The sequence below is a fragment of the Sus scrofa genome, chromosome 15 (genome assembly GCF_000003025.6).
Source record: "Sus scrofa isolate TJ Tabasco breed Duroc chromosome 15, Sscrofa11.1, whole genome shotgun sequence".
Lineage (NCBI taxonomy): Eukaryota > Metazoa > Chordata > Mammalia > Artiodactyla > Suidae > Sus > Sus scrofa.
Genome location: NC_010457.5, coordinates 121,560,004 through 121,586,667, shown reverse-complemented (window position 1 = coordinate 121,586,667; position 26,664 = coordinate 121,560,004). Strand labels below are relative to the sequence as shown.

Sequence of the window (26,664 nt, the reverse complement as noted above, 5' to 3'; positions counted from 1 at the left end):
AAGGGGTTAAGATACCCAGGGAACCTCAGGACAGCCAAAGTTTCAAGCTCCTGAATCCCAGTACAGCCGGCCTCACAGAACCTACAGCAAGAGCCAGTGGGAGATTCAAGGCTGTCCCAGGACCCTCGGCAAATTGAATCCTCAGGTCTTCATATCTGTTTCTCTGCCCTTGTCAACTTTCAGATGCTGTCAACTGGCCTTTCCCTTACCTCCCCCCTGCCCCAAGGTCCTGACCAGCTCTGAACATCTCTCTCAGTGGGGCCCCCAAAGTCATGATCTCTAGTCAGCCTGCAAATCACCTGACCTTGAGCTAGATGTCTGGCAGCTAGGGTAGAGTGTGGCAGGGGAGGGGCTTAGGGCCCCTTGGAGGTAGGCTCTATGAGGGGCAGGCAACCCACTTGACAATCAGGTCCGGCTTGTGTGAGAGCCAATTCTGTTTCCAGAGTGGCAGTCTGGAGCTTTGAGCACTTTTTGGTCCCTCTGCCCAACCCTTGTAGCTTCCCACCAGATATACATCGAATTATAGCTCTCGAACCCCGGATTTCCCTGGTCAAGTGAGGCTGAGCAACCTGACATCCCACAATCCTGTGCTCCAGGGACCCAGACCTCCCCCCAGCACACAGACTACTTCAGAGAAGCCTGAGAATGCGCACCGAGTCATCTGCACTATGCTGTTTATTGTCACATTACCCATGGGACAGGGGCGGACAGGGAGGGGAGCCTCCAGGCGGAGAGGCGGAAGGAAAGGGGAGGTGGGAACTCTGCCTTCCTCCAGGCTGGTGCCTGTGGGAGCTTGGCCACCAGCGGGACACCCTTAGATGCAGGCACAGTGCTGGGTGAGAAGGTTGGGCACTGTCTCGTACTTGAAAGAGTAACCTCCATCCGAGGTGGTGCGAACGCGTAGGGACCTCATGGTCCCCGGGAGAGCAGCGCAGCAGGGCTGAGCCCCTGGCACCAACAACAGGGGCTGGACAGGGGTAGGGGGGGCCCCAGGGACAGACAGGGGCAGGTTGGGCAGGGTCGGCAGCCCGCAGCCCCCGTGACAGTAGTGGAAGATGAAACTGGGAGGGTGCACGATCCACCGGTCCCAGCCCAGCTCCTGGAAGGAGATGTTGAGGGAAGCTCTGTGGCAGTCGGCGTGCACAGCGGGTTCCTCCGGGGGCCTCTGCAGCAGGCGCAGCGCGGCGGGGGACCAAGGCCAGGGCAGAGGGGCGGTGGAGCGTCGGGCCCTCTCCCCTCCGCTGGGTGGCCTGGCCCGAGTGTGGGCCACCAGGAAGGGGGTGGCCTCGGGCCGGGCTGAGCAGGAACAGAGAGGACAGCGCAGCAGCAGCACCAGGACTGGGTGGGTCAACAAAGGGAGGGCAGAGGCGGCCAGGTGCAGCACAGCCCAGCGAGGGGGCGCCTGGCCCAGTGACATGGGCACAGCCACAGGACCCCTGGATGATAGTGCCAGCAGGTCCAGCAGGGGCCCAGAGCTATTGGCGGCTGCCATCCCCTGTCTGTCCAGTCCCGTGTGGAACCACAGCTGAGCTGAAGTCACCTGGCGGCTGCGTGTGTGCTGGGACGGCCGGAATACATATGTGAAGAGGCCCTCCTCAGCCTCCCGGGCCAGCTCTCCAGCAGCTGGCTCGTCCCCACAGCGGGCACCTGCAGGAGGCAGAAGGAAGGGAGAGGGCAGCCCTGACTGGCAGAACCTGGGACCCCTCCTCCTCAACAGGCAGGATCTGGCTGCCACTCAGGAGCCTGCCAAGCACTCAGTTCTGCCCAAGTCTTGGGAGAATGTAAGGACGCGCCCGCTCCCCATTTGTTATTCCATTATCAAGGGACTTTGAAAATACCAGACGTGGAGTTCCCGCCATGGCGCAGTGGTTAACGAATCTGACTAGGAACCATGAGGTTGCGAGTTCAGTCCCTGCCCTTGCTCAGTGGGTTAACGATCCGGCGTTGACGTGAGCTATGGTGTAGGTTGCAGATGAGGCTCGGATCCCACGTTGCTGTGGCTCTGGTGTAGGCCGGTGGCTACAGCTCCAATTGGACCCCTAGCCTGGGAACCTCCATATGCTGCAGGAGCGGCCCAAGAAATAGCAAAAAGACAAAAAAAAAAAAAAAAAAAAAAAATACCAGACGTAAAAAAAATAATAATAAAAACTAAAAAAAAGGGAGTCCCTGCTGCGGCTCTGTAGTAACAAACTCGACTGGTATCCGTGAGGACACGGGTTTGATCCCTGGCCCTGATCAGTGGGTTAAGGATCTGCAGTTGCCAAGAGCTGAGGTATAGGTCGCAGACGAGGCTCAGATTCCACGTTGCTGTGGCTGTGGTGTAGGCCAGCAGTTGTAGCTCTGATTCAACTCCTAGACCTCTAGCCTGGGAACGGCCACGTGCCATGGATGCATCCTTAAAAACACCAAAGAAGAAAAAAAAATACATTTCCAACTTCTCTCTGAAGTGGTTTTAGCAATCAGTATTTTCATCAGCGATATGTAGGCGCTTTCTCCGTTCTCCAATGCCTGGAATTGTTAGTTGGATTTAAATTTTTGTTCATCTGAGACTATGAAATGGTACTTTGAATGATGTGCACACAGGCATTTGCTGTATTACTCTTTATATCTTTTTACATGTCAGAAATACTGCATGGAAAATTCTTTAAAATAGGGAGTTCCCTGGTGGTCTAATGGTTAGGATTCAGTGCTTTCACCACTGCAGCCCAGGTTCAAACTCTGTTCTGGGAACTGAGATCCCACATCAAGTCACCACACGCCATGGCCAAAAAGAAAAAAGAAAAGAAATTCTTTAAAAAGACCAGTTAGGATTCCTCCTATGTCTCAACAGGATAGGCAACGTCTCTGGAGAGCTGGGACACAGGTTCAATCCCCAGTCCAGCACAGTGGGTTAAGGATCCAGTGTTGCTGCAGCTACTGAGTAGGTCACAACTGTGGCTGAGATCTGATCCCTGGCCTGGGAACTCCATATGCTGTGAGGCAGTCAACATAGAGAAAAGAAAAAAAAAAAAAAAAAGAAAAAAAGAAAGAAAGCAGGTTAATAGCAAGAGGGAGGAGGAGAAAGGATACAGCTCAGAATAAAGGACAGTTCTTCCTAAGAAAGTAGAGTTGGCATCCTTACCCTGAAAGGCATATAGACTGTACCAAACAGTCATGAACCAGCACTAGCTGAAGTACTGACAATTGGAGCTGCACTGTTAAGTGGATTATCTCATTATAAACCTCACGACAGAAAAATAATGTATATATTTTAAATCTGGGTCACTTTGCTGTACAGCGGAAATTGATAGGACATTGTAAATCAACTGTAATTTTAAAAAATAAAAAATAAAGTCAATCCCTCAAAAATAAGTAATAACTCGGATTTAAATTCCAAACAAAACACAAATAAAATAAACCTCACAATAATTGATCCATTTTGCAGATAAGAAAACTGAGGGTTAAAAAGACGAAGTGCCACTTAACCACTACGTGGCCAGGCTGGGATTCTGCCTGACCCCCTAAAGCCGCACTTTCACTCACTGTGCCTCACGGGTGTCAGAAGCGCAGGGAGGAAGGGAATCCTCTCTGAGAGAAAAGTGGACCAGATTATGAGAGAGTCTATCCAGGAGTTCCCACTATGGCTCAGCCTGACTAGCATCGATGAGGACACAGGTTTGATACTGGCCTCGCTCAGTGGATTAAGGATCCGGCGTTGCCGTGAGCTCTGGTGTAGGTCACAGACGCTGCTCAGATTCTGCATTGCTGTGGCCGTGGCATAGGCCAGAGGCTACAGCTCTGATTCGACCCCTAGCCTGGGAACCTACATATGCCACAAGTGCAGGTGCAGCCCTAAAAAGACAAAAATAAATAAGTAAATAAACAAGAAAGTCTAGCCAAAGGGGGGCTTTACTCATTGAGTCAGTGGAACACAGGGAGGTGAGAAGGAAACTCCCAAGCTTCCCAACTAATCTTCCTCCTGCATTCTAGATACCTTCTCAAGTCTCAGTTACTTGGGGCTAAAGAAACAGTGTTTGGAGTGGGGAGCAAAAGCAAAGATAGAAGGAAAGATGGCAGGAAGGGGCCCACACCCAGATATCTCCTTCTAGAGACTCTTGGCCACCCAATCCACTGTCTCCCACATGCCCCCGATGAGCCACACACTCTAGATGCCCCATCTCACTCCACCCTGAGAGGTAGGCATTACCGCCCATCTTACAGAAGAGGAGACAGAGGCTCAGCAAGGTTCAGTAACTGGTCCATGGTTACAAAGCCAGTTGAGTGGCAGGTCTGGGATTCAAATCCAGACAGGCCTGGCTCCCAAGCCCATGGTATGCCACACTGTTTCTCAAAGTCAAGGTGCCAGTTCCCCACCCTCATTACCTGTAGCCGGGAAAAGGATGGCCTGGGAGACATCCTCCTCCTCGGGCTCAGAGCCCCTGCGCATGAAGCCCCCCACAGCATGTCTTCGGGGCAGACGCCTGACTCCAGGATCCCCACCTTCCCCAGTCACTGCCGGGGGTCCCAAGGCATCCAGGAACAGAGCCCTCACCTTGGCCAGGACAAGCTCCCGGTCCAGCTCCGGGCCCTGGCAGCCATGCCCACTCCGTGGGGCCAACAGCAAGAGGAGCAGCTGAGGCCACATAGCTCACCTGGCCCTGCCAACGGTGAACCCACACCCAGCCCTGTGCCCCTTCTGTCAGGGTCTGCCCAGGGCCTCCCCAATCTCCCCTCCCCATCCCACCAGCCGCCCTCTTCTACCTTTCTCACCCCAGTCTTCCCAGCCCTTCCCACGCCCTGCAGTCCGAGTTGCCCCTGCCCATGGCATTGAGACCTCCTATCTCTGACGCAGATGTCTGTGGCCCTGAGCCTTATCTCCCACTCCCGCCAGGAATGTGGGGGTGGGGGGGGCGGGTGAGGCTTTTCACCCCGAGTGACCTGACCCACACACACAACTCCCTGCCCCCCCCCCCAACACACACACAAAGTTACAACCCAGCATCCAGCACAGAGGTGACATCAGGTGGGACAGGAGTCTGGAAGCTGGGGTCTGCCAATTCCTAACAAAGTTATTTGTCAGGAAGACAGGACAAGCCAGGCCCTCGGACCTTCAGGGTCTCCTTTCAACCAAGCAGCTGCTGGGCCAGTCCTGGGGGGAAGGGCTGGGGCATGAGCTAGAACTGGGGGTAGGGTGGGGGGCAGGTGGTCCCCCCTGCTCTATACTTAGCCTGGAGGAGCCTGTCTGGGCTCTTGTCCTCCAGCTGTGTCATCAGAGAATATTTTTGGGATTGGCAGCTGCAGGCGCCTCTGCCACTCAGGCCCAAGCCTGGCGGGCGGTTGGGGACCTGGCGGCTGGAGGTGGGAGGGAGGAGGGGAAGGGGCCCTGGCTGTGGGAGGGGACTGGGAAGACTGGCTCTCCGGAGCAGGAAGCCAGGCCGCAGGCAAAGGAGGCTGCGGGGCCCCTCGCTGGAGAGGCAAACAGGAAGGACTGCCCCCTGAGCCCTGGGTCCCCGGCCCGGGAATCGCCGCCACCGCAGAGCCGCAGCTCCCGGCCGAGGGTAAGGAGACGAGCCGGGAGCGGGCGGCCAGGGGAGAGTTCCGCGGGCCCCGTCACCCGGTCCCAGGCGAGCCCCGCCTCCCGGGCTCCCGCGGCCGCGATGAAGGCGGGCTCGGGGGATCAGGGGAGCCCCCCGTGCTTCCTGCGCTTCCCGCGGCCCGTGCGGGTGCTAAGCGGCGCGGAGGCCGAGCTCAAGTGCGTGGTGCTGGGGGAGCCGCCGCCCACTGTCGTGTGGGAGAAGGGCGGGCAGCCCCTGGCGGCCTCGGAGCGCCTGAGCTTCCCGGCGGACGGCGCCGAGCACGGCCTGCTGCTGAGCGGCGCGCTGCCCACCGACGCGGGGGTTTACGTGTGCCGCGCCCGCAACGCGGCTGGAGAGGCCTATGCAGCGGCTGCCGTCACCGTGCTGGAGCCGCCGGCTCCCGAGCCCGAGCCCCAGCCCGCCGAGCGCCCGCTGCCGCCGCCCGGGGCCGGAGAGGGCGCCCCGGTGTTCCTGACGGGGCCCCGGTCCCAGTGGGTGCTGCGGGGGGCGGAGGTGGTGCTGGAATGCCAGGTGGGGGGCCTCCCCGAGCCCACGCTGTACTGGGAGAAAGACGGGATGGCGTTGGACGAAGTGTGGGACAGCAGCCACTTCGCGCTCGAGCCGGGCCGCACCGAGGGCCGCCCAGGAGCGAGCCTGGCGCTGCGCATCCTGGCGGTGCGGCTGCCGGACTCGGGCGTCTACGTGTGCCACGCCCGCAACGCGCACGGCCACGCGCGGGCCGGCGCGCTGCTGCAGGTGCACCAGCCCCCCGAGAGCCCGCCCGAGGACCCCGACGAGGTCCCCAAGCCCGTGGTGGAGCCACTCAAGTGTGCGCCCAAGACCTTCTGGGTAAACGAGGGCAAGCACGCCAAGTTCCGCTGCTACGTGATGGGCAAGCCTGAGCCCGAGATCGAATGGCACTGGGAGGGCCGCCCGCTGCTCCCCGACCGCCGTCGCCTCATGTACCGCGACCGCGGTGGCGGCTTCGTGCTCAAGGTGCTCTACTGCCAGGCCAAGGACCGCGGCCTCTACGTGTGCGCCGCTCGCAACTCGGCGGGCCAGACGCTCAGTGCTGTGCAGCTGCACGTCAAAGGTACCGCGGCGCCCCCGGGCGGCCAGAGCCCTGGGGAGGGACCTCCAGCGTCCTCCCAGACCCTCCCCACTCCAACCCCACTCACTGCCCAGAAGATGGCGGGGCTAAGGAAGGTCGAATATTAAAATGCCATTTCCCACCCACCTCCCAGCCCCCAGGGATTCCGATCTAATTGGCCTCCAAGTCCTCCGAGAACATCTTAGCAGCCCCCCCCCCCAAGATTGTGAAGCAGAAAGTGGAAAACCACTCTTTAATAAAGGACTTCAAGGAATGATAGATGTACAGACCCAGAGGGGCCCAGAACTCTTGTAGTCCAGTGGTTTTCAACCTCTTTGTTATTTTCACCGATCCCCCAATGGAAATCCTATCTGGGGCCCCACCATCTAAGGCAGATGAAAGGATCGGTTTATTTTATTTTGCTTTTTAGGGCCACACCCGCGGCATATGGAGGTTCCCAGGCTAGGAGTCAAATCAGAGCTGTAGCTGCCAACCTATGCCACAACCACAGCCACATCAGACCCGAGGGGTGTCTTCGACCTATACCACAGCTCAGGGCAAGGCCAGATCCTTAACCCACTGAGCAAGGTCAGGGATCGAACCTGCATCCTCATGGATGCTAGTCAGATTCGTTTCCACTGAGCCAGGAAGTAATCTCTGAAAGGATCATTTTATAGGTGTAGATTTTTCAGTCCAAATGTAGAACATGTATTTACAAAACGAACCTGTGAGAACAAGGGGTCTTTTTTATTGAATATACAGTTTAACGTCCATAACCAGGTCTAGTCTGTGAGCCCTGTGGGGAAGGCCTAGCTGTAGGCCTCACATTGAGAAACTGCTGATTTACAACAAAGGACAACTTGAGGGAGGAAAAAAAAAAAAATGCCCTGCAGTTTTTGACTATTCTTTCATTAGACTGCTCTCCAGTTTTGCAAGACAAGGAAAGTGAAGGAGAGGAAATTTATATTTCAAAATTGAGTCCCCATCAGTGTCTAATTTAATGCTTACATTGCGCATAAATAGAAAATTCAGGAGGGGGAAAAAAAAAACCTCTCCCCACTCACAGTGAAAGTTAAAGCTCTCCATAAGTTAAACCTCTCCAACTCACAACATTATACCTTCACTAGCTATTACCCAAGGTTTCCCTCAGAGGAAAAAAGTTGGCACATCCCCTGGGTCCTGCCTGGCACACAGTCAGGCATGCAGCACCTGTGCTGCCGTGGTGGCCTCTCAGGTACAGTCAGTGTGCACAAACTAACCCCCTGGACAGAAAATAGCCCACGGTGAAAGCAGAGCTTCCAGAGCCACCCAGCAAGACAGTCATGCTCCCCCAGCAGCCCACCTGAATCCACTGGCCATTCCTATTGTCATGCTTTTTCTTTGTTTGGATTTGTTTGTTTGTTTGTTTTGGGGGCCGTACCTGTAGCATATGGAAGTTCCCAGACTAGGGGTTGAATTGGAGCTGCAGCTGCCGGCCTACACCAGAGCCACAGCAACACCAGATCCAAGCCACATCTGCAACCTACACTGCAGCTCACAGCAAAGCTGGATCCTTAACCCACTGAGCAAGGCCAGGGATCAAACCCGCATCCTCACAGATACTAGTCAGATCCATTACAGCTGAGCCACAGCAGGAAGTCCCACCATCATGCTTTCTTTTTGTAAAATGCAGTTTTGAAAGTAGATAAAATACTTTCACAATGAAATGCAGCTCAAACCCTTGCAGAATTTTGGGCGTGCCTGTGAGGGGCCCCAGGAAACAGTTTGAAAATCACTGATGTGGTCCAAGCCCTTCCATCCCTTTCTCTGCTTTACAAGTAAAGAAACTGAGGCCCAGAATCCCAAAAATGGCCTTAGGCAAGGTGGACATGGCTAGTGAGTGTTAGGGTCAGATGACAATTTGGGGTCGTCTGACTTCCCTTCTGGGGGTTTCTCTGATGCCACAGTGCCTGCTGGCTCTGCGAGAAGAGCAAACTGGCCTAAGCTAATGTGGGTTTAGGCAGTGGCTGATGGGAGGAGAGTCTTTCTCCAGGTCTGGCTCTCTCCAGAGCCTTCTCTCGGCTTTCCGTTCTCCACAGAGCCCCGCTTCCGCTTCACCAGGCCCCTGCAGGACGTGGAGGGCCGGGAGCATGGGATTGCAGTGCTGGAGTGTAAAGTCCCCAACTCCCGCATTCCCACGGCCTGGTTCCGCGAGGACCAGCGGCTGCTGCCCTGCCGCAAGTACGAGCAGATCGAGGAGGGCGCCGTCCGGCGCCTCATCATCCACAGGCTGAAAGCGGATGACGAGGGCGTCTACCTGTGCGAGATGCGTGGCCGGGTGCGCACCGTGGCCAACGTGACGGTCAAAGGTCGGCTGGCCAGCGGGAGGAGGCCGGACCGAGGCAGGCGGATGCCCAGACCGCAGGCTGATGGCCTCCCCTCTGCATCTCAGGGCCCATCCTGAAGCGCCTGCCCCGGAAGCTCGACGTCTTCGAAGGAGAGAACGCGGTGCTGCTGGTGGAGACGGGCGAGGCTGGGGTGGAAGGGTGCTGGACCCGAGATGGGGAGGACCTGCCTGCCATCTGCCAGAGCAGCTCCGGCCACATGCATGCCCTGGTCCTGCCAGGGGTCACCCGAGAGGATGCTGGCGAGGTCACCTTCAGCCTGGGCAACTCCCACACCACCACTCTGCTCAGAGTCAAATGTGAGGGCATGAGAGCCCCTAGGCAGACTCCTCCAGGGCTGGACAGAGGGTCAGGGCAGGCGGGTGACCAGATGCCAGGGGGGGGCTAGTAAAGCAGATCTAAGGTCAGAGGGCTGTGGGAGGCTGGAGCAGGGCTCAGATGCAAACCCTGCCTTTGTCTCAGGCGTCAAGCACAACCCTCCTGGCCCCCCGCTGTTGGTGGAGATGTTTAAGGGCCACAAGAACACGGTCCTACTGACCTGGAAGCCTCCCGAACCAGCTCCTGAGACCCCCTTCATCTACCGGCTGGAGCGGCAGGAAGTGGGCTCAGAAGACTGGATCCAGTGCTTCAGCATTGTGAAAGCTGGCGCTGTGGAGGTGCCCGGAGACTGTGTGCCCTCCGAGGGCGACTACCGCTTCCGCATCTGCACCGTCAGCGAACACGGCCGCAGTCCCCACGTTGTGTTCCACGGGTCTGCTCACCTCGGTGAGTCGGTCCTGCCAGCCCGGCCTATCAGCAGCTGTACCCCAAGTCTTGCCCGCCCCATCACCCTCCTCCCTTCCCTGGCCCTCAGTCCTTGGCCTGTTATCTGTCTTCTACCTGCCGATTTCCCCCTCTGCGCCGCCCCCCCCCACCCCTGCCCCGGTTCTGATGGCTGCAATCTGTCCCCATCTCAGTGCCCACAGCTCGCCTGGTGGCTGGTCTAGAGGACGTGCAGGTATATGACGGGGAAGATGCCGTCTTCTCCCTTCATCTCTCCACCATCATCCAGGGCACCTGGTTCCTTAATGGGGAAGAGCTCAAGAGTCATGTGCCAGAGGGCGAGGTGGAGCCTGGGGCCCTGCGGTACCGTGTGGAGAAGAAGGGCCTGCAGCACAGACTCATCCTGCAAGCTGTCAAGCACCAGGACAGCGGGGCCCTGGTCGGCTTCAGCTGCCCAGGCGTGCAGGACTCAGCCGCCCTCACCATCCAAGGTTGGTGCTGGTGGGGACCAGGGTGGGCAGACAGGATCAAGGACATAGAAATCCCTTTGGCAAAATGAGGCAGATGCTGGTCCCACGTTTCACATCTGGGCAAGGAGAGTACGGAGCACCTGCGGTGAGCTCCGATAGAAAGCTTAGTGACCCAGAAGGCCTGATTCCAGCGCATGCACAGCGTAGAGGGAACTGCTTGTCATTTTCATCAGCATCATTTTGGGGAGCACTTTTCGGTTTGCAAAATTCTGTCATATTTGTCATCTCAGAGACACAGACCCAGGAGGCCCCTGGTCCTTGACTGCTTCGTGTCCTGTCGTGTAATCAATAATGCTATCAGAGCAACTTCCTGTGTGCCAGGCACAGCCCTAGGCACTTTACGTGTGTTAATTGGCACAGTCCTCTCCACAGCCCTCAGGATAGATTCTTTTGTCATCCCATTTTACATATGGGAAAACTGAGGCACAGAACCTTTCAGGGTCTTGGCCAAAATCACAAAGCTAATGAGCTCTAGTGTTGGATTATGGACCCAGGGTGTCTGGCTCCAGAATCACACGCTGTCCCCTGGGGAAACAGGGAGGGCGAGGGAGTGAGGTTTCCTTAAGGACAACAGTTCAAAGTAGGGGTCTGGGGAGTTCCCGTCGTAGTGCAACGGAAGGGAATCTGACTAGGAACCATGAGGTTGCAGGTTGATCCCTGGTCTTGCTCAGTGGGTTAAGGATCCAGTGTTGCTATGAGCTGTAGTGTAGGTCGCAGAAGCGGGTCAGATCTGATGTTACTGTGGCTGTGGTATAGGCTGGCAGAAGCGGGTCAGATCTGATGTTACTGTGGCTGTGGTATAGGCTGGCAGAAGCGGGTCAGATCTGATGTTACTGTGGCTGTGGTATAGGCTGGCAGCTGTAGCCTCTGACGGGATCCCTAGCCTGGGAACCTCTGTACGCCATGGGTGCAGTTCTAAAAAGCAAAACATAAATTAAAACAAAACAAAACAAAAAAGCAGGGGTCTAGCATTTGCCACTGCACCATTGCTGGAGTTTGTAAGGCCAATCAAGGAATTCCTCAGTGCCCACGGGCAGAGCCTCGAGGCAGTAAGTTGCCAGCATCCCGTGAGGGGGGCAGAGTAAGAAATAACCAGCAACCAGAGCAGCATTTCTGAAATGCAACCCAGGGGGATTCTCCTATGGCGCAGCAGGTTAAGGATCTGACATTGTCACTGCAGCAGCTTGGGTTGCTGCTGTGGCATGGGTTCGATCCCTGGCCCGGAAACTCCCACCTGCTGCAGGCGAAGCAAAAAATAAAGAAAGAAAACTAAACTAAACTAAAATGCAACCCAGAGTCGCCAACATCAGAGCCATCTGGAGGGCTGGTTTAAAGTGCAGATTCCCAGGCCCTTGCATGCTCAAGGGGAGGGGCCTAAGAATCTGAATTTTTAGCAGCCTCCCTGAGAATTCTTATGCACACTAAAACCACTGCTCTGAAGAGTTGGTGTGTAAAAGCAAAACTTTTTTTTTTTTTTTTTGGTCTTTTGCCTTTTCTAGGGCCACTCCCGCAGCATATGGAGGTTCCCAGGCTAGGAGTCGAATCGGAGCTGTAGCCGCCTGCCTACACCAGAGCCACAGCAATGCGGGATCCGAGCCGCGTCTGCAACCCACGCCACAGCTCACGGCAATGCCGGATCCTCAACCCACTGAGCAAGGCCGGGACCAAACCTGCAACCTCATGGTTCCTAGTCAGATTCGTTAACCACTGCGCCATGACGGGAACTCCAGCAAAACTATTTTTTAAATCTCAGATGCATCAACAGCAGTCACCTGGCCTGATGTGCCCACCCCCCTACCCTGAACCCAGGCCCCAGAGGGGGTGCTTACTGGGGTAGCGGAGCACAGCTAAGGCGCTGCATGTGACCACGCCTCTCTATGCAGAGAGCCCGGTGCACATCCTGAGCCCCCAGGACAAGGTGTCGTTGACCTTCACGACCTCGGAGAGGGTGGTGCTGACCTGTGAGCTCTCCCGGGTGGACTTCCCAGCGAGCTGGTACAAGGACGGGCAGCGGGTGGAGGAGAGTGAGTCGCTGGTGGTGAAGCTGGATGGACGCAAACACCGCCTGATTCTGCCCGAGGCCCAAATCCAGGACAGCGGCGAGTTTGAGTGCAGAACGGAAGGGGTCTCAGCTTTCTTCAGCGTCACGGTCCGAGGTCAGGGACCACGGTAGCCTGGGCTCCCTCAGCTGAAGCTGATCCTGAGGCTGTGTGACCCCTGCGCCCTGGCCTGCCTGCTTGGGGTGGGGTGTCCCTTCTGGGGAAGGGGTGCCCTGGTGGGCTAAGGGATATGATTTCAGATCACACTGCTCATGCGTGGCCCTCTAGCACACTAGACCCCCACATACCCTCTGCTGGGGAAGAGTGGGGGAAACTCCATTCAATTAAGGGGAGGGGGAGGTAAGAGCCAACATTTGTTGGGCACCTGCTAGCCACATCCTGGGCTGAATACTAAGAAAGTACACTGTCACTTAATCTTCACAACTGCATGTGTGGCAATATAGCTCCAATCACAGGGGAAGAAATTGAAGCTCAGAGAGGTTATGTATCTTGCCCAATGGCACACAGACAGAAAACACCCTAGCTGGGTTCACATCCAGAACTGCTTATTCCACCGCCCCAGGCAGCCAGAGTCAAAGGGAAGCTTTAGATGCAGTGGTCCAGAAGTTCTAGAAGCCAGTCTCTGTTCTGGCTTCTTCAGAACCACCCTGAAAGCCTGTTATAAGTGCATAGCCCCAGGGTCTTCCAGCCTCCTGAGCCAGAATATCCAGCATGGAATCCACTCTGAGAAGACAACTCAATCTTTTCACTTTGAGTGGAAATCCTGTTTCAGCCCCATTGCCGGGAGGTCCTCTGACCTCTGCCTGAATAGCCCCAGTGATGGGGAACTCACTACCGATAGGGCGCACTGTCCCACTGTAGCACTGCTAAGCCATTCTCACCTCCTGCCTGACCTGGGGCCAGGCACTGGGGGCTTCATTGTAAAAGCAGCAGCTAGCATGACCCTGACGTGATGCGACGGAGACCACCTCACAGTCTAGACAAAGGCCTTCTGTGTCCCCACCCAGCCCCCTCTGAGCCTCTGGGGACTCACAGAGCATTCAGGTGCCACGTGACCTCCTGTCCCACCTCACCTGTCGCACCCTCAGTATTCCATGTCCTTGCACAGCCTGGCCTTAACCCTCCCAGTGTCCTCCCAGGAGACTGTCTCCTGGCCAAGTGGCCAGCGTGGGCTCCTGTCTCCCACGTGTGGGTGTCTGCGTGACCCCATCTCTGTTTCCCCCCCAGACCCCCCAGTGCACATCCTGGACCCCCGGGAGCACGTGTTTGTGCATGCCATAACATCGGAGTGCGTCATGCTGACCTGTGAGGTGGACCGGGAGGGCGCCCCGGTCCACTGGTACAAGGACGGGCAGGAAGTGGAGGAGAGTGACTTCGTGGTGCTGGAGAACGAGGGGGCCCATCACCGCCTCGTGCTGCCTGCTGCCCAGCCTCCGGACGGGGGCGAGTTCCAGTGCGTTGCTGGGGACGAACGCGCCTACTTCACTGTCACCATCACAGGTGGGGCTCTGGGTGGGCTGAGGGCGGGGAAGGTGTCCCCTGCCCTTGCCCCCCGCAACTGTCCCTGCTTCCTTCCCCCTAGCTGATCACACGCCCTCCCCTTTTTCTCCCCAACGCACCGTCTGCACCCTGAGGTTCAGTCACCTACAGAAAACGCATTGTCAGAAACATACCAGTCACAGCCGCACAAGTCATAGCACAGGGAAGCCTACCTTCTGTGTTCTGAAGACCCCTGCGGAGGGACCTTTAGAGATGGCAGTGCTACCATGGGGCAGGGTCGGGGGGGGGGGTCCAGGCACTAGAAGGGGTCTGGGCCTGCAGGAGACCCAGTCCATCTGGGCACCCAACCTTCCTCCCCCCAGTCCTGCCCTTCATACTGTCCCTGTCCCAAGCCAGAGAATGTCGTGTTTCTAGAGCTGAGGCTGACACCATGGTCCCCACTGGCCCGCTGTGACCCTGATGTGACTCTGGTCATGCCTCCAGCTATGGGTCCAAGCAGCTGTGAGCCACGGTCCAAGGGAGGCCTCTCTTCTTCAACACGCAGCCCACTTTGCAGGAGTAGGGAACAGGCGTGGATCAGGTGGGGCAGCTGGGCACCTCGGCCCTTGCCCTTGATGCCCGGCCGCGCTGTCCCTGTCCTCCAGACGTCTCCTCGTGGATCGTGTACCCCAGCGGCAAGGTGTACGTGGCAGCCGTGCGCCTGGAGCGCGTGGTGCTGACCTGCGAGCTGTGCCGGCCCTGGGCTGAGGTGCGCTGGACCAAGGATGGTGAAGAGGTGGTGGAGAGTCCGGCGCTGCTCCTACAGAAGGAGGACACCGTCCGCCGCCTGGTGCTGCCCGCCGTCCAGCTGGAGGACTCCGGCGAGTACTTGTGTGAAATCGATGATGAGTCGGCCTCTTTCACCGTCACTGTCACAGGTGTGGACCCACCCCAGCTGCCCAGGGTCACCAGGGGAGCAATTCTGAGCCTTTGGGGGAGCTGGCCGTAGCCCCTAGCCAGGACACTGGGGAGAATGGGGGCGGGACTGCAGGTGCATGGACTGGGGTTTCTGCCAGAAGAGCCCAGGGTCCCTGTGTGAGTAAGCAGCCTCCTCTCCTCGCCCAAGGCCAAGAACAGCTGTGCTCCATGGGCTCATTTACCAAGCACTTGCCATGTGCCAGGCACTGCATCAGGCGGTGCGGGTCACTGGTGCATAAGGCAGCTGCGGTCCCTGTTGTCAGAGAGCTGCCCGTCTAGCTGGGGAGGCAGCCGTTAACCAGGGGTCGCAAACGGGCCGTCCCTAGGGCCCCATCCAGCGCCCAGATGTGTTTTGTTTGGCCTGCAGAGTCTTACCAAAGTCAGGACAGTTCAAATAACAACCCGGAGTTATGCGTCCTCTTGAAAAAGCCGAAGAGCCGGCGTCTCTGGTCCCGCTTCCCCCCGTGGCGATGAGCAGCTGGCGCTGAGTAGCAGCTGCCCCCATAACAGGGGGCCCACATTCCTCGGTCCCATCCTCCCCGCCGTTCCTTTTTTGCCTCCCCCCAGATCGCTTCAGCCACTGACCTAACCTACCTACCTGGCCGCTGTGGGCATTTGAGTTTGCGACCCCTGCGTTTAACCAATAAACACGCAAATAAATGTACAGCGACACCTCGTGACAAAGTGCTGTGAGGGCTGAGGACTCAAGAGGACAGAGCAGGAAGTCAAGGAGGGCCTTGGGGAAAGTCACCATGCCACCTGCAGGCGTCAGCCCTGGCTCACAGACACACACGCACACCTCTGGCAGAAAAGCCAGGCACGATAGAGGGTCTTAGAGTGGGGATTGCTGAGTGTCCCCATAGGGTGCAGTGGGAGCCCAAGGCTGGGGGCTGCTAAGTGTTTAGTGGACCGGCGGTGTCTTCAGATATTTGGAGTAGGGGCTGAGTTAGCTGAGTGGCGGTCAGGGTTTGGGCTGAAAAGGTGGGGAGAGAATGTCCAAAGTGGGGAGAGCCCAGGATGACTGCGGCAGAACTGGTTCAGTGCCGGAAACTGGGGGCTGCAGCCCAAAGCGCCAGTCCCAGTGTGTATGTGACGGGGTGGGGAGTGTGTGCCTAGGCAGGTCTGGGTGGCACAGGAGAATCCCACTGGCTGCACTGGAGTGACCTCTTGCTGCTAGCACCGTCAGCATGTGGTGGCCCTCTCCCCTGCCTAGCTGGGCTCCTCAGGGCCCCCGACTCCCTGCACCCCAGATAGTGCAGCCTGATGCGCACAAGCTACGACATCAGAGACACCTTTCCACACACATTCTTCCCTGTAGTGAGTCCCTTCAGCATCTCCCACCCTAAGCCCTGGCCAGACATAATGGCCACAGCCACACACATGCCAGTCCACACTTGGCCTCCGCACAAAACACCAGATTCTTCACGGGGAAGCTCACACAACACACCACCTTGGCTGTGGACCAGGAGAATCAAGTTGGATGCCAAGCTGAGACCCCACGGCCATGCAGGTACCCCAGCCCCATCACTGCACCCTGTCCTCACGCCACTGCCTCCATCATCTACCCCACCTCTCAGGAAGCCTCATCCTGCAATCTACTGCCCCTACCGGGCCCCAGAGAACCAGCTTGCATCCTCTAGACTCTCAGAACAAGCCCATTTAGGGAGGCAGAGGCAAGGCTGTGGACACGTGCCTCTGTTAACAACCTAGATGGGGAAGCTAGCAGTTCCACAGCCCAGCCACAAGGGGGCGAAATGTTAAAGGAGCCCTAAAGTGTCCTGGAGACTTGATTCTGGAAGACCTCTGAGGTGTGGAAGCGTGGGCATGCCCTGGGCTCAGCTCCAGGATCACCTCCAACATTGACACGGCTCATTTCTGTGGAAGACTGGCCAGTTCAGGGGAGTTGGAGATGAACTCCTAGAATCAGCGGTTAACATCCCTCGGGGAACTCTTAGACAGATGTTGGCAACTCCTATGCTCATTACTGAGTTTCCTGCATGCCTTAGCTTGGAATCCCTACCACTGCTTATAGAGTGTGAGCCTCTTTTACCAGACAGTAGTTCTCCCTCCTGCCCTTGAGTAGGTATAGCTAGCTGCGACCTTGAGGAATTTACTTAGCCGCTCTGTGGCTCAGGTTCCTCATCCGGGAAATGGGAATAAGACTATGTTGGCGTTTGCTGATGCCCTAGTGATTAAGGATTCAGTATTGTCGCTGGTGTGGCTCGGGTTCAATCCCTGCCCCAGGAACTTATGCATGCCATGAGCCCCCCACCCGCCCCCTGCAAAAAACCCACAAAAAATTATACCTACGTCCTAGGATTGCTATGAGGATGTAAGGTGCTACTTACAACTGTTCCTGGAACTTTAGGAAGTAGTACGTAAGGGCTGAGGACTCAAGAGGACAGAGCAGGAGGTCAAGGAGGGCCTTGGGGAAAGTCACCATGCCACCTGCAAGCGTGTTTTGTGCGGAGGCCAAGTGTGGACTGGCATGTGTGTGGCTGTGGCCTTCCCTTAGCCACAATTCTGAAATTAAAAGAAAAAAAAAAAAAAGCCTCGCAATCAAAAGGCTTTCTGTAAATTTGGTATCAAAAGCCACTTCAGGAAAACCTGAGCTTAATTCTCTGAAACTATTGCCAATTTTCGATTATCCTGCTTAGGGCGGATATGTCTGTATGTTACACTGCAGAAGTGTTAGTGTAATTGATTATGGGGGGGGTGTCGCCGTGGGGGCTGAGGGAAGCGATATATGATAAATGCACCGTTTCTGGAACCGGGAGCATTCTGGATTCTGTAACAGGGACTTCAGATTGTGGACTATTGTTCCTTGTTATTATTATCCTTATTACTCTTGTGGTTGTGGGTGACAGGGACTCCCTGCTACTGGACGGCTCCAGGGAGGCTGACAGTGAGTTTGTGACAGCCTGTGGTTGCCCCCATTCTGCAGAACCCCCAGTCCGCATCATATACCCCCGGGACGAGGTGACCTTGGTCGCCGTGAGCCTGGAGTGTGTGGTGCTGATGTGTGAGCTGTCTCGGGAGGACGCCCCCGTGCGCTGGTACAAGGATGGGCTGGAGGTAGAGGAGAGCGAGGCCCTGGTGCTGGAGAGTGACGGGCCCCGCCGCCGCCTGGTGCTGCCCGCTGCCCAGCCGGAGGACGGGGGCGAGTTCGTGTGTGACGCCGGAGATGACTCAGCCTTCTTCACTGTCACCGTCACAGGTGGGCAATCTCTGGGACAGACACCCTAGGGAGGTAGAGAAGCAGGAGGCTGAGGAACAGATACCCAACCCTCCCACTTCCTGCACCTTCTCCCCACCAGGCCCCCAAGCTGGTGCGCACAGCCTTCCTTTGTCCAGTCTTCCCTCCTCCCCCAGGCCCTCCTTCTCAGCCATCAGAGAGCCCTGGCTTGCCCAGAGCAGGGGGGAACAGTGACAGAGGCCTGGTGGAGAGCTCAGCAATCAGGATCATTCGTCCATTCATTTATTCAACAAATACTTTGTGCTCTGCACTGTTCTGGATGCTAAGAGATATAGCAGCGAACCAAGAAGAGAAACCCGTGTTCATGGAGCTTGCAGATAGCAAATAAGTAAAATAGATGGTTTTTCAGGTAGTGATCAGTGCATTGGAGGCAAAGCAGGGAAAGGGGGTAGGAAGTGGGGGCCGGGTAGGGAGGGCTGTGCACTGGGGTCAGATCTGGCTGTGAGTGTGGGTCTGCCTCTTTCTGTCCATGTGAACTTGGGCAAGTCAGTTCCCTATAAAGATGCCTCAGTTCCTCGCATATAAAGAGAAGCCGGGAATTCCGATTGCAGCTCAGTGGGTTAAGAACCCAACTAGTGGTGTTCCCCTTGTGACCTAGCAGTTATCGAATCTGACTAGCATCCATGAGGATGCGGGTTCGATCCCTGGCCTCACTCAGTGGGTTAAGGATCTGGCCTTGCTGTGAGCCGTGGTGTAGGTCACAGGCGCAGCTTGGATCTGGCGTTGCTGTGGCTGTGGTGTAGATCTGATTCACCCCCTAGCCTGGGAACTTCTGTATGCCATAGGTGCGGCCCTAAAGGCCAGCAATAAATGAATAAATGAACGAATAAATAAATAAATAAGTGCCAGTGAGAGGGAGTGTCAGGGGTAGCTGAGAAAAGGGCTGCAGTGTGCTTAGCACAAGGCCCGGCCCACAGTTAAGTGCCCATGGATTGAAGGTCCTTCTGTTCCCAAGAGCTGCACTGCAAAGGGAGAGGGCTGAGAACCTAGTGGTGAGGCAGGTGGAGCCCACTCACCCGTCTCGGTCCACCCCCCAGCCCCCCCAGAGAGGATTGTGCATCCAGCAGCTCGCGCCCTGGACCTGCAGTTCGGGGCTCCAGGGCGTGTGGAGCTTCGCTGCGAGGTGGCCCCAGCTGGATCCCAGGTGCGCTGGTACAAGGATGGGCTGGAGGTGGAAGCATCAGACGTCCTGCAGCTGGGTGCTGAGGGGCCCATTCGCACCCTGACCCTGCCCCATGCCGAGCCTGAGGACGCCGGGGAGTATGTGTGTGAGACTCATGATGAAGCTGTCACCTTCAATGTCAGCCTGGCTGGTGGGCGCTCCTGGCCAGCCCAGGGGAGGGGGGAGGCGGGGCGTTACCGAGTCAACACCACCGCCTCTCTCTGTCCAGAGCCCCCTGTCCAGTTCCTTGCCCCAGAGGCAGCCCCCAGCCCGCTCTGTGTGGCCCCCGGGGATCCGGTGGTGCTGAGCTGTGAACTGTCCAGGGCTGGCGCCCTTGTCTTTTGGAGCCACAACGGGAGGCCAGTTCAGGAGGGCGAGGGCCTGGAGCTCCATGCTGAGGGCCCCCGCCGCATCCTCTGCATCCGGGCTGCAGACCCGGCCCATGCGGGCCTCTACACCTGCCAGTCCGGGGCAGCCCCGGGGGCTCCCAGCCTCAGCTTCACTGTCCAAGTGGCTGGTGAGTATAGCCTGGGCAGGAAACCTGAGAATTGCACCCCCAAACCCATGAGTCTCCCCTTCTCCAGCGCACCTTGCCCTCCTTGCCCCACTACTCTCAGTCCCTTTCCCCATTTTGCTTCCCACTGCCCGCCCCCAGCCCTTGAATCGCTTCCTCACTGTGACCCCCAGCTCTGACCCCACAGAGCCCCCTGTGCGGGTGGTGGCCCCCGAGGCGGCCCAGACCAGGGTTCGCAGCACCCCAGGCGGGGACCTAGAGCTGGCAGTGCACCTCTCCGGGCCGGGGGGCCCTGTGCGCTGGTACAAGGACGGGGAGCGCCTGGCGAGCCAGGGGCGGGTGCAGCTGGAACAGGACGGGGCCAGGCAGGTGCTGCGGGTGCGGGGGGCACGGAGCAGGGACGCTGGGGAGTACCTGTGCGACACGCCCCAGGACAGCCGCATCTTCCTCGTCAGTGTGGAAGGTAACACACCCTTTGGGCCCTGGCCCCCAAAGGACCGCAAGCCTGTACCCTTCTGGGTCCCCTCACCCCCTACCCCACCTCTCTACCTCTGGCTCCACATGCATGCATAGCTTTGGGTGAGAGCTCAGGGCTCCCTTTCCCAGGTACCTGCAAATAGGAGGCAGCCCAGCCCAGTGGTTCAAAGCAGGGCTCTGGAGTCAGAGCTCCCAGGTTCCAATCTGGATTCTGCTTCCCAGTAGCTGTGTGACACTGGCGAGTTGCTTAACCTGTCTGAGCCCCAGCTCCAAAGTGGGGAGAGAGTGCTTGTCCTATAGGGCTGTCGTGACAGTTAAATGAGATAAATTGGGACCATGGTAAACCATCCATTATTATTAGGGGGTCAGAGAGGTGGGTGCCAGGCCAGCATTGAAAGGAGCTGGCTAGGAGTGGCAGGGAGTTGACATCTTGTCTTTTGGGACATCTCATGGCTGACACACAGCAGGTCCTCAGGAAAGTTTTGTTTAATAATTGGAGGATGCAGGCCTGTATCCGGAGGTGGGGATGAGAAGGAGGGAGGGGGGAAGACCCAGCCCGCCTCACCATCTGGCCCTGCCCCCTCAGAACCACCGCCAGTGAAGCTGGTCTCAGAGCTGACACCCCTAACTGTCCACGAGGGTGATGATGCCACATTCCGGTGTGAAGTCTCCCCACCAGATGCCGATGTCACCTGGCTGCGCAATGGGGCTGTTGTCACCCCAGGGCCCCAGCTAGAGATGGCCCAGAATGGGTCAAGCCGCACCTTGACCCTGCGAGGCTGCCAGCTTGAGGACGCAGGGACCGTGACTGCCCGAGCAGGGGGCACAGCCACAAGTGCCCGGCTCCATGTTCGAGGTTTGGTCCTGATGGAGACAAAATCGTCTTGTTTCTGAACCTATTCTCCCAGCCCCAGCCCTAGCAGGGGGACAGATCCCTAAGAGGGAGCAGGGAGGGGGTCAGCTTCCAGGCTCCCCTAAGTTCTATGGCCCCCTCTTCCTTCCTCCCCAGAAACGGAGCTGCTGTTCCTGCGGCGCCTGCAGGATGTGCGGGCGGAGGAAGGCCAGGACGTGTGCCTCCAAGTGGAGACTGGCCGAGTGGGTGCAGCAGGGGCCGTGCGCTGGGTGCGAGGGGGGGTGCCCCTCCCCCCCGACTCCCGCCTGGCCACAACGCAGGATGGCCATGTCCACCGCCTCCTCATCCACGGCGTTGTACCAGCTGACCAGGGCACCTATGGCTGCGAGAGCCACCACGATCGCACCCTGGCCAGGCTCAGCGTCAGGCGTGAGTGCCCCGTCCTCTCCTAACACACACCTGCCCCATGGCACAGCCTCTCCTGGCTGGCCCAGAGCCCCTCAGACCCCCACCCAAGTGCCCCTCACTGCAAGGCAAGTTAGCCCTGGCTGACCCCCAGGAGTGTGACCTGAAGCATCGTGCCCAAAGCAAAACTTTTCTTTTTCTAATGTTTTCTGTTTGCTTTAGAAGTGCATGTGAATTTTGCATTCCATTTCATATGTCCAAGTTGGCTTTGCTATAAACATAAATATTATACTCCAGAAAGACTTGCCGTGTTTATCCCTCAGTTGTCTGCCCGAGGACGCACGGGCCCAACTGGGAAGCAGGGATGGTTGGCAAAGGGCACCCCTACCCCCAAGACAGAGCACACTCTATTAACTGTGTGACCTCAGGCAAATTACTTACCCTCTCTGAGACAGGTCTTGAAAACCATGCTGATCCTTACTTCAAGAGGCTTTGGGAACATTAACTGTGATAATATGAGAAACACTCACCCAGAGCTTCATAAATGGTTTTTGGGGGTGACTTGTATTCTCTGAATGTATTTCACTCATTTAATCACAATAAACCCCATATCTCAATGCTATTAACATTGTGCAGCTGGAGAAACTAAGGCCCAGAGAGGCCAAGCAGTTTGCCAAAGATCACATAGCACACAAACATGTGGCAGAGCTAGGGTCCAGTCCTGATGTGTCTGCCTCCAATTCTGTTCTCCTTCCAGTATCACAGACCCCCCCAAACCTCTCACCCCCCCAAACCACACATCACCCCCTTCCTGTGTCCCCTCTCTTAACTCTCTTAAGCCCCTTTTCCTCACAAGTCAACCGGCTCTGCTCCCTTCTTTCTCGTCCCTGGTTCTGAACTTGGTTCAATTGGGCCTTATGAGACTGGGCCAAGCCAAGGCTTGTGTGGGGCCCCGGGAATCCCTGCCCAGACTTGAAGCATCACCCTCCCTCTTTCCCCATCTCCCCCCACCAGCAAGGCAGCTAAGGGTGCTGCGGCCTCTGGAGGATGTGACCATCACGGAGGGGGGCAGCGCCACCTTCCAGCTGGAGCTATCCCAGGAGGGCGTGACCGGGGAGTGGGCCCGGGGCGGCGTCCGGCTGCAGCAGGGGCCCACGTGCCAAATTCACACAGAGGGCCACACTCACCACCTGGTACTCAGTGGCCTGGGCCTGGCCGACTCCGGCTGCATCTCCTTCACCGCGGATGCCCTGCGCTGTGCGGCCAGACTCACTGTGAGAGGTGCTGCCTCTGGAACCGCCGCCTGCCTGCTGACTGCTCTGGGTGTGGCTCTCCTGATCGCACTACCTGTGTGGCCCCCACTCACCTTGCCTGTCCCAGTGTGGCCCTCACTGACCTCCCTGTCAGAGTGTGACTCCCCTGGCCTTTTGGCCATGTGTGGCCCCAGGGACTGCCCTGCCCAAGTGTGACTCCACTGACCCTCCCACCCCTGTGGACCACTGACTGTGCCACTGTGAGATGCCCATGCCCGTGTGGTCCCTGTTGTCTGCCTGCCTGACTGTGGCCCCCATGACCGCTCTGAATGTGAGCCCACTGACTGTGCCTGCCTGCTGTGGCCCCTCTGACCGCCCCAAAGATCCACTGACTGTGCCCGAGAGTGACTCCACTAGCAACTCTGCTTCAGTGTCCCCCAGTCATGCTTCCAGCCCTGGTGTGTTCCCCACTGACCACAAAGCTCTCAGGTCCCCCATTGCTCCTCTGAGCCTATGGTATCCCCCGCTGGCCAGGGTCTCCTGCCTATTCTGACTAGTGTGTCCCCACTGATCATGCCTGCCTGTGGGTAACTCCACTGGCATCTCTGCCCCAGTTTCCCCCATGCCTCTCTAGCCCCAGCAGGTCCTCCATTGACCACCTTAATTGTGACCCTCGTCTGGCCATTCTTGCCCCCATTGACCAGTCTGATCCTTCTGTGCCGCCCCCCCCCACACACACCCCCACCCCCACTGGGTGGTGTCTGCTTTGGACCACTTGTCTCAGCATGCCCCCACTCACTGGTCCCTCCAGTGATCAACTTGTCTAAAAGGTGCCCGCAAATGACCCCTTGCGCCCAAGTGTATCCTCCTTCTCCTTCCCCCAGAGGCCCCAGTGACCATTGTGCAGGGGCCACAGGACCTAGAAGTGACCGAGGGCGACACAGCTACATTCGAGTGCCAGCTTTCCCAGGCCTTGGCTGACATCACCTGGGAGAAGGTCAGATCTCACCTGGGCATCACCTGGGAGAAGGTCAGATGCCTGCCTGGGCATCATAACAGCAATAACAACGCCTCAACAGAATAGCTAATACTCAGTGAGCAATGTGCTTGGCACTGTGCTAATATTTACTTTACATTTAACCTTCTAACCCTTACAGCAGCCTTAGGCAGCAGGTCTTATTATCTCCATATTATCCATAAGGAGACATGCTTACTGGGGTGAAGCACTGCCCAGGGGCCAACATAGAGCCCATATTTGAATCCGGGTTTCCTGATTCCAGAATCCACGCTCAATGGCTGGTATGGTCAGGACAGGATGCTAGGCTGCCCATCCCTCTAGAGCCTCTTCTCAGCCCTAACGTCCCTAAAGGGTGACACTTTCCCAGTGAGACTCCTGGCGCCGCCTGGAAGAGGCAGACAACTCTATCTACCCCATAGCATAAACGTGCCTCGAAACCGCTTGGCATCAACAGGGGGCGCAGCTGCCTACCGGGGCTGCGGCCCCCTGGTGCCCAGCCGAGTTCACCCTTTGCAATTCCGGCCCCTAGGACGGGCGGCCTCTCACTCCCAGCCCTCGGCTCAGGCTCCAGGCCCTTGGCACACGCCGTCTTCTCCAGCTGCGGCGCTGCGGTCCCATGGATGCCGGAACCTACAGCTGCACCGTGGGGATGGCCCGCGCCGGGCCCGTCCACCTGGTGGTGCGCGGTGTGTACGGGGAGCTGCTCGGGCCGGCAACTGCTGTGGGTGCGGGGTCTGCAGATCTGACTTGCCAGGGGGACCAGCTTTGGTGCTTCTAGGGAAGGGGCGGGGCGTGGGCGTGGTAGGGTTCCGCCCCCTCTCTCCACCCCGCCCGCCTCACGCCCCCTGCTCCGCCCCAGAGCGCAAGGTGTCTGTGCTCTCGGAACTCCGGTCGGTGCACGCTCGAGAAGGCGACGGAGCCACATTCGAGTGCACCTTGTCGGAGGTCGAGACCACCGGGAACTGGGAGCTTGGAGGCCGCCCGCTGAGACCCGGAGGGCGCATCCGCATCCGACAAGAAGGTCTGGCCGACTTTCTACCCACTCTGGCCCCTCGCTGCGCCGCCCCCAGCTCAGACAGACCCCGCCCTACTAGAATAAGTCCCACCTCCAGCTCGAATGGGCCCGCCCCACGACCCAAGGAGCGGTCTCTCGGTCTTTTCCTAGACCCCTGCTCTGGGCCCTCGTCCCAGACCGCCTCTTCCCCATTGGCATCCCAATTCCGCCCAGCCCCGCTCTCATTTACCGCGTCCGAACCGACCCGGGGACCTACTCTGGCCCCACCCTCATCCCCGAACTCCCACCAGAGGCGGCTCTGGCCTCGCTAGCGCCCTCCTCACCCCCAGGAAAGAAACACTTTCTGGTGCTGAGCGAGCTGTGCGCGGAGGACGCTGGTGAGGTCCGCTTCCAGGCGGGACCCGCCCAGTCTGTGGCTCAGCTGGAGGTGGAGGGTAAGCAACTTGGGCGGGGACGGCCTGGAGTGGGCACCATTTCCACCTGGGACTGGCAGGCTGGCGGCTGATCCTAGGAACCCTGCCTCTGGCCACCCCTTCCTCGAGGGGCTCTCCTGGGGCGGGTCATAGAGGGCAGTGCGTTTCCTGGGGAGGAGGAGATTTTGGGTAGAGGGGAGAGAGAAACGGGCTGGTGGCATAGAGATCTAAGACCGGGAGTGGAGGTCGCAGCGGAAGAAAGATGCGTCTCTCCTCTTAGGGACCCTGCGTGTCCCTAGTAACTGGAGCCCTTGTCCTCCACCCCCAGCACTGCCTCTCCAGATGTGCCGCCGCCCCCCTCGCGAGAAGTCGGTTCTGGTCGGCCGTCGGGCGGTGCTGGAGGTGACCGTGTCCCGCTCGGGGGGCCAAGTGTGCTGGTTGCGGGAGGGGGTCGAGCTGTGCCCGGGAGACAAGTATGAGCTGCGCAGCCATGGCGCCACCCACAGCCTGGTCATCCATGACGTGCGACCTGAGGACCAGGGCACCTACTGCTGCCAGGCCGGCGCAGACAGTGCCTACACACAGCTGCTGGTGGAGGGTGAGTAAAGCCGATGGCGCAGAGGTCAGAGAGGCAGGCGGCTGGCCAGGGGGTGTCCTAGGAGCTGGTGGGCTGAGACACACCTCCTGCAGGTTTTCCACAACTTGAGATGGCAAGTTGGCTCTGAGATGTGTTGGAGGTGGGGGGTGGGGAGGTGGGGGATCACAGCCAGGGCGGAGGAGAGACAGCCTGTGTTCTCCACAGGAACCACTTGGTTCCTGCAGCTGTTCCCACCTTTCTACGCCCCTTCCTGTCTGAGTTCCCCTCACTCCCTTTTGTCTCTAGACCACGTTTGGCTCTCCTGAATGCCCCATTTGTACCCAAGTTCCTCTCCTTCCCACCTACCAGCCCCTGGTCTGTGCCCCTGACCTGCCCCTCATGCTCTCCTGCTTTCTGCTTAGCTGGCTTCTTCCTGTCTCAGTGAGGCTCCACATCAGCCTGGGCAGAGGGCTTCTGAGCTGGGCCCAATTTTTTCCCCTCCCGCAAAGGAGATGCCCCACCTTCCACCTGAATTTCTGCATCCCCTTCAGATGCCTGTCTTGGCCCACCTCTACCTGTACCACAGCCACTTTCCTGCCCCCACAGACAGCCTTGACAGAGGCCTAGAAAGAGTAGGGCAGAGGGTGAGGACTCAGCTCTTCTCTGTGGGTGCCCAGGCTCTGCCAGGGGAGAAGAAGGTGGTACCCACTCTCTCCCTAGCCCCACTCGCAGTCATTCCTCTGCAGGTAGCTAGGAGGACCGAACCCGGCCAGGCGGGTGCCCTTGGACAGCGTGGAAGGCGCATGCCCTTACCCTGGGAAGGGGTGGGAGGGAGGGGAACCGGAAGTATTGGGAGACAATAAAAGTGGTACGGCCCCTTTCC

At 58.0% G+C, this 26,664-nt stretch overlaps 2 protein-coding genes across 13 annotated transcripts; one reads left to right on the top strand and one right to left on the bottom strand.

Moving 5' to 3' along the window:
- INHA (inhibin alpha subunit) lies at positions 648-4,821 on the bottom strand. 2 transcript variants are annotated; one of them, NM_214189.1, is given in 2 exon segments: positions 648-1,647; positions 4,363-4,691. In NM_214189.1, coding segments are annotated over 2 exon segments (1,095 nt in total). In that variant the 5' UTR covers positions 4,625-4,691; the 3' UTR covers positions 648-814.
- On the top strand, positions 5,354-26,659 carry OBSL1 (obscurin like 1). Of its 11 annotated transcripts, none has more exons than XM_021076299.1 (21): positions 5,354-6,648; positions 8,724-8,993; positions 9,077-9,328; positions 9,492-9,794; positions 9,986-10,282; positions 12,205-12,477; positions 13,609-13,881; positions 14,526-14,798; positions 17,783-18,055; positions 19,132-19,407; positions 19,486-19,773; positions 19,958-20,233; positions 20,834-21,103; positions 21,257-21,529; positions 22,520-22,786; positions 23,643-23,755; positions 24,306-24,462; positions 24,636-24,797; positions 25,121-25,225; positions 25,533-25,802; positions 26,532-26,659. In XM_021076299.1, exons 1-21 carry the CDS (start codon positions 5,637-5,639, stop codon positions 26,642-26,644), a joined length of 5,796 nt encoding a protein of 1,931 aa, XP_020931958.1. In that variant the 5' UTR covers positions 5,354-5,636; the 3' UTR covers positions 26,645-26,659. The 11 variants fall into 11 exon arrangements, 10 of the variants coding, with proteins under 10 accessions (XP_020931958.1, XP_020931957.1, XP_005672301.2 ...); XM_021076298.1 differs by having other exon boundaries at positions 26,514-26,659; XM_005672244.3 differs by having other exon boundaries at positions 26,528-26,653.

Bases quoted from the DNA above. Each gene is read 5' to 3' on its own strand.
- INHA (XM_021074693.1), bottom strand. From the start codon at position 4,718: ATGGGGAGGGGAGATTGGGGAGGCCCTGGGCAGACCCTGACAGAAGGG. The intron at 1,648-4,531 runs GTGAGGGCTCTG...TGCCTCCTGCAG, and splicing joins GGGAGCTTGTCCTGGCCAAG to GTGCCCGCTGTGGGGACGAG.
- OBSL1 (XM_021076298.1), top strand. From the start codon at position 5,637: ATGAAGGCGGGCTCGGGGGATCAGGGGAGCCCCCCGTGCTTCCTGCGC. The intron at 19,408-19,485 runs GTGGGCGCTCCT...CTCTCTGTCCAG, and splicing joins CTTCAATGTCAGCCTGGCTG to AGCCCCCTGTCCAGTTCCTT. The intron at 24,798-25,120 runs GTCTGGCCGACT...CCTCACCCCCAG, and splicing joins CATCCGCATCCGACAAGAAG to GAAAGAAACACTTTCTGGTG.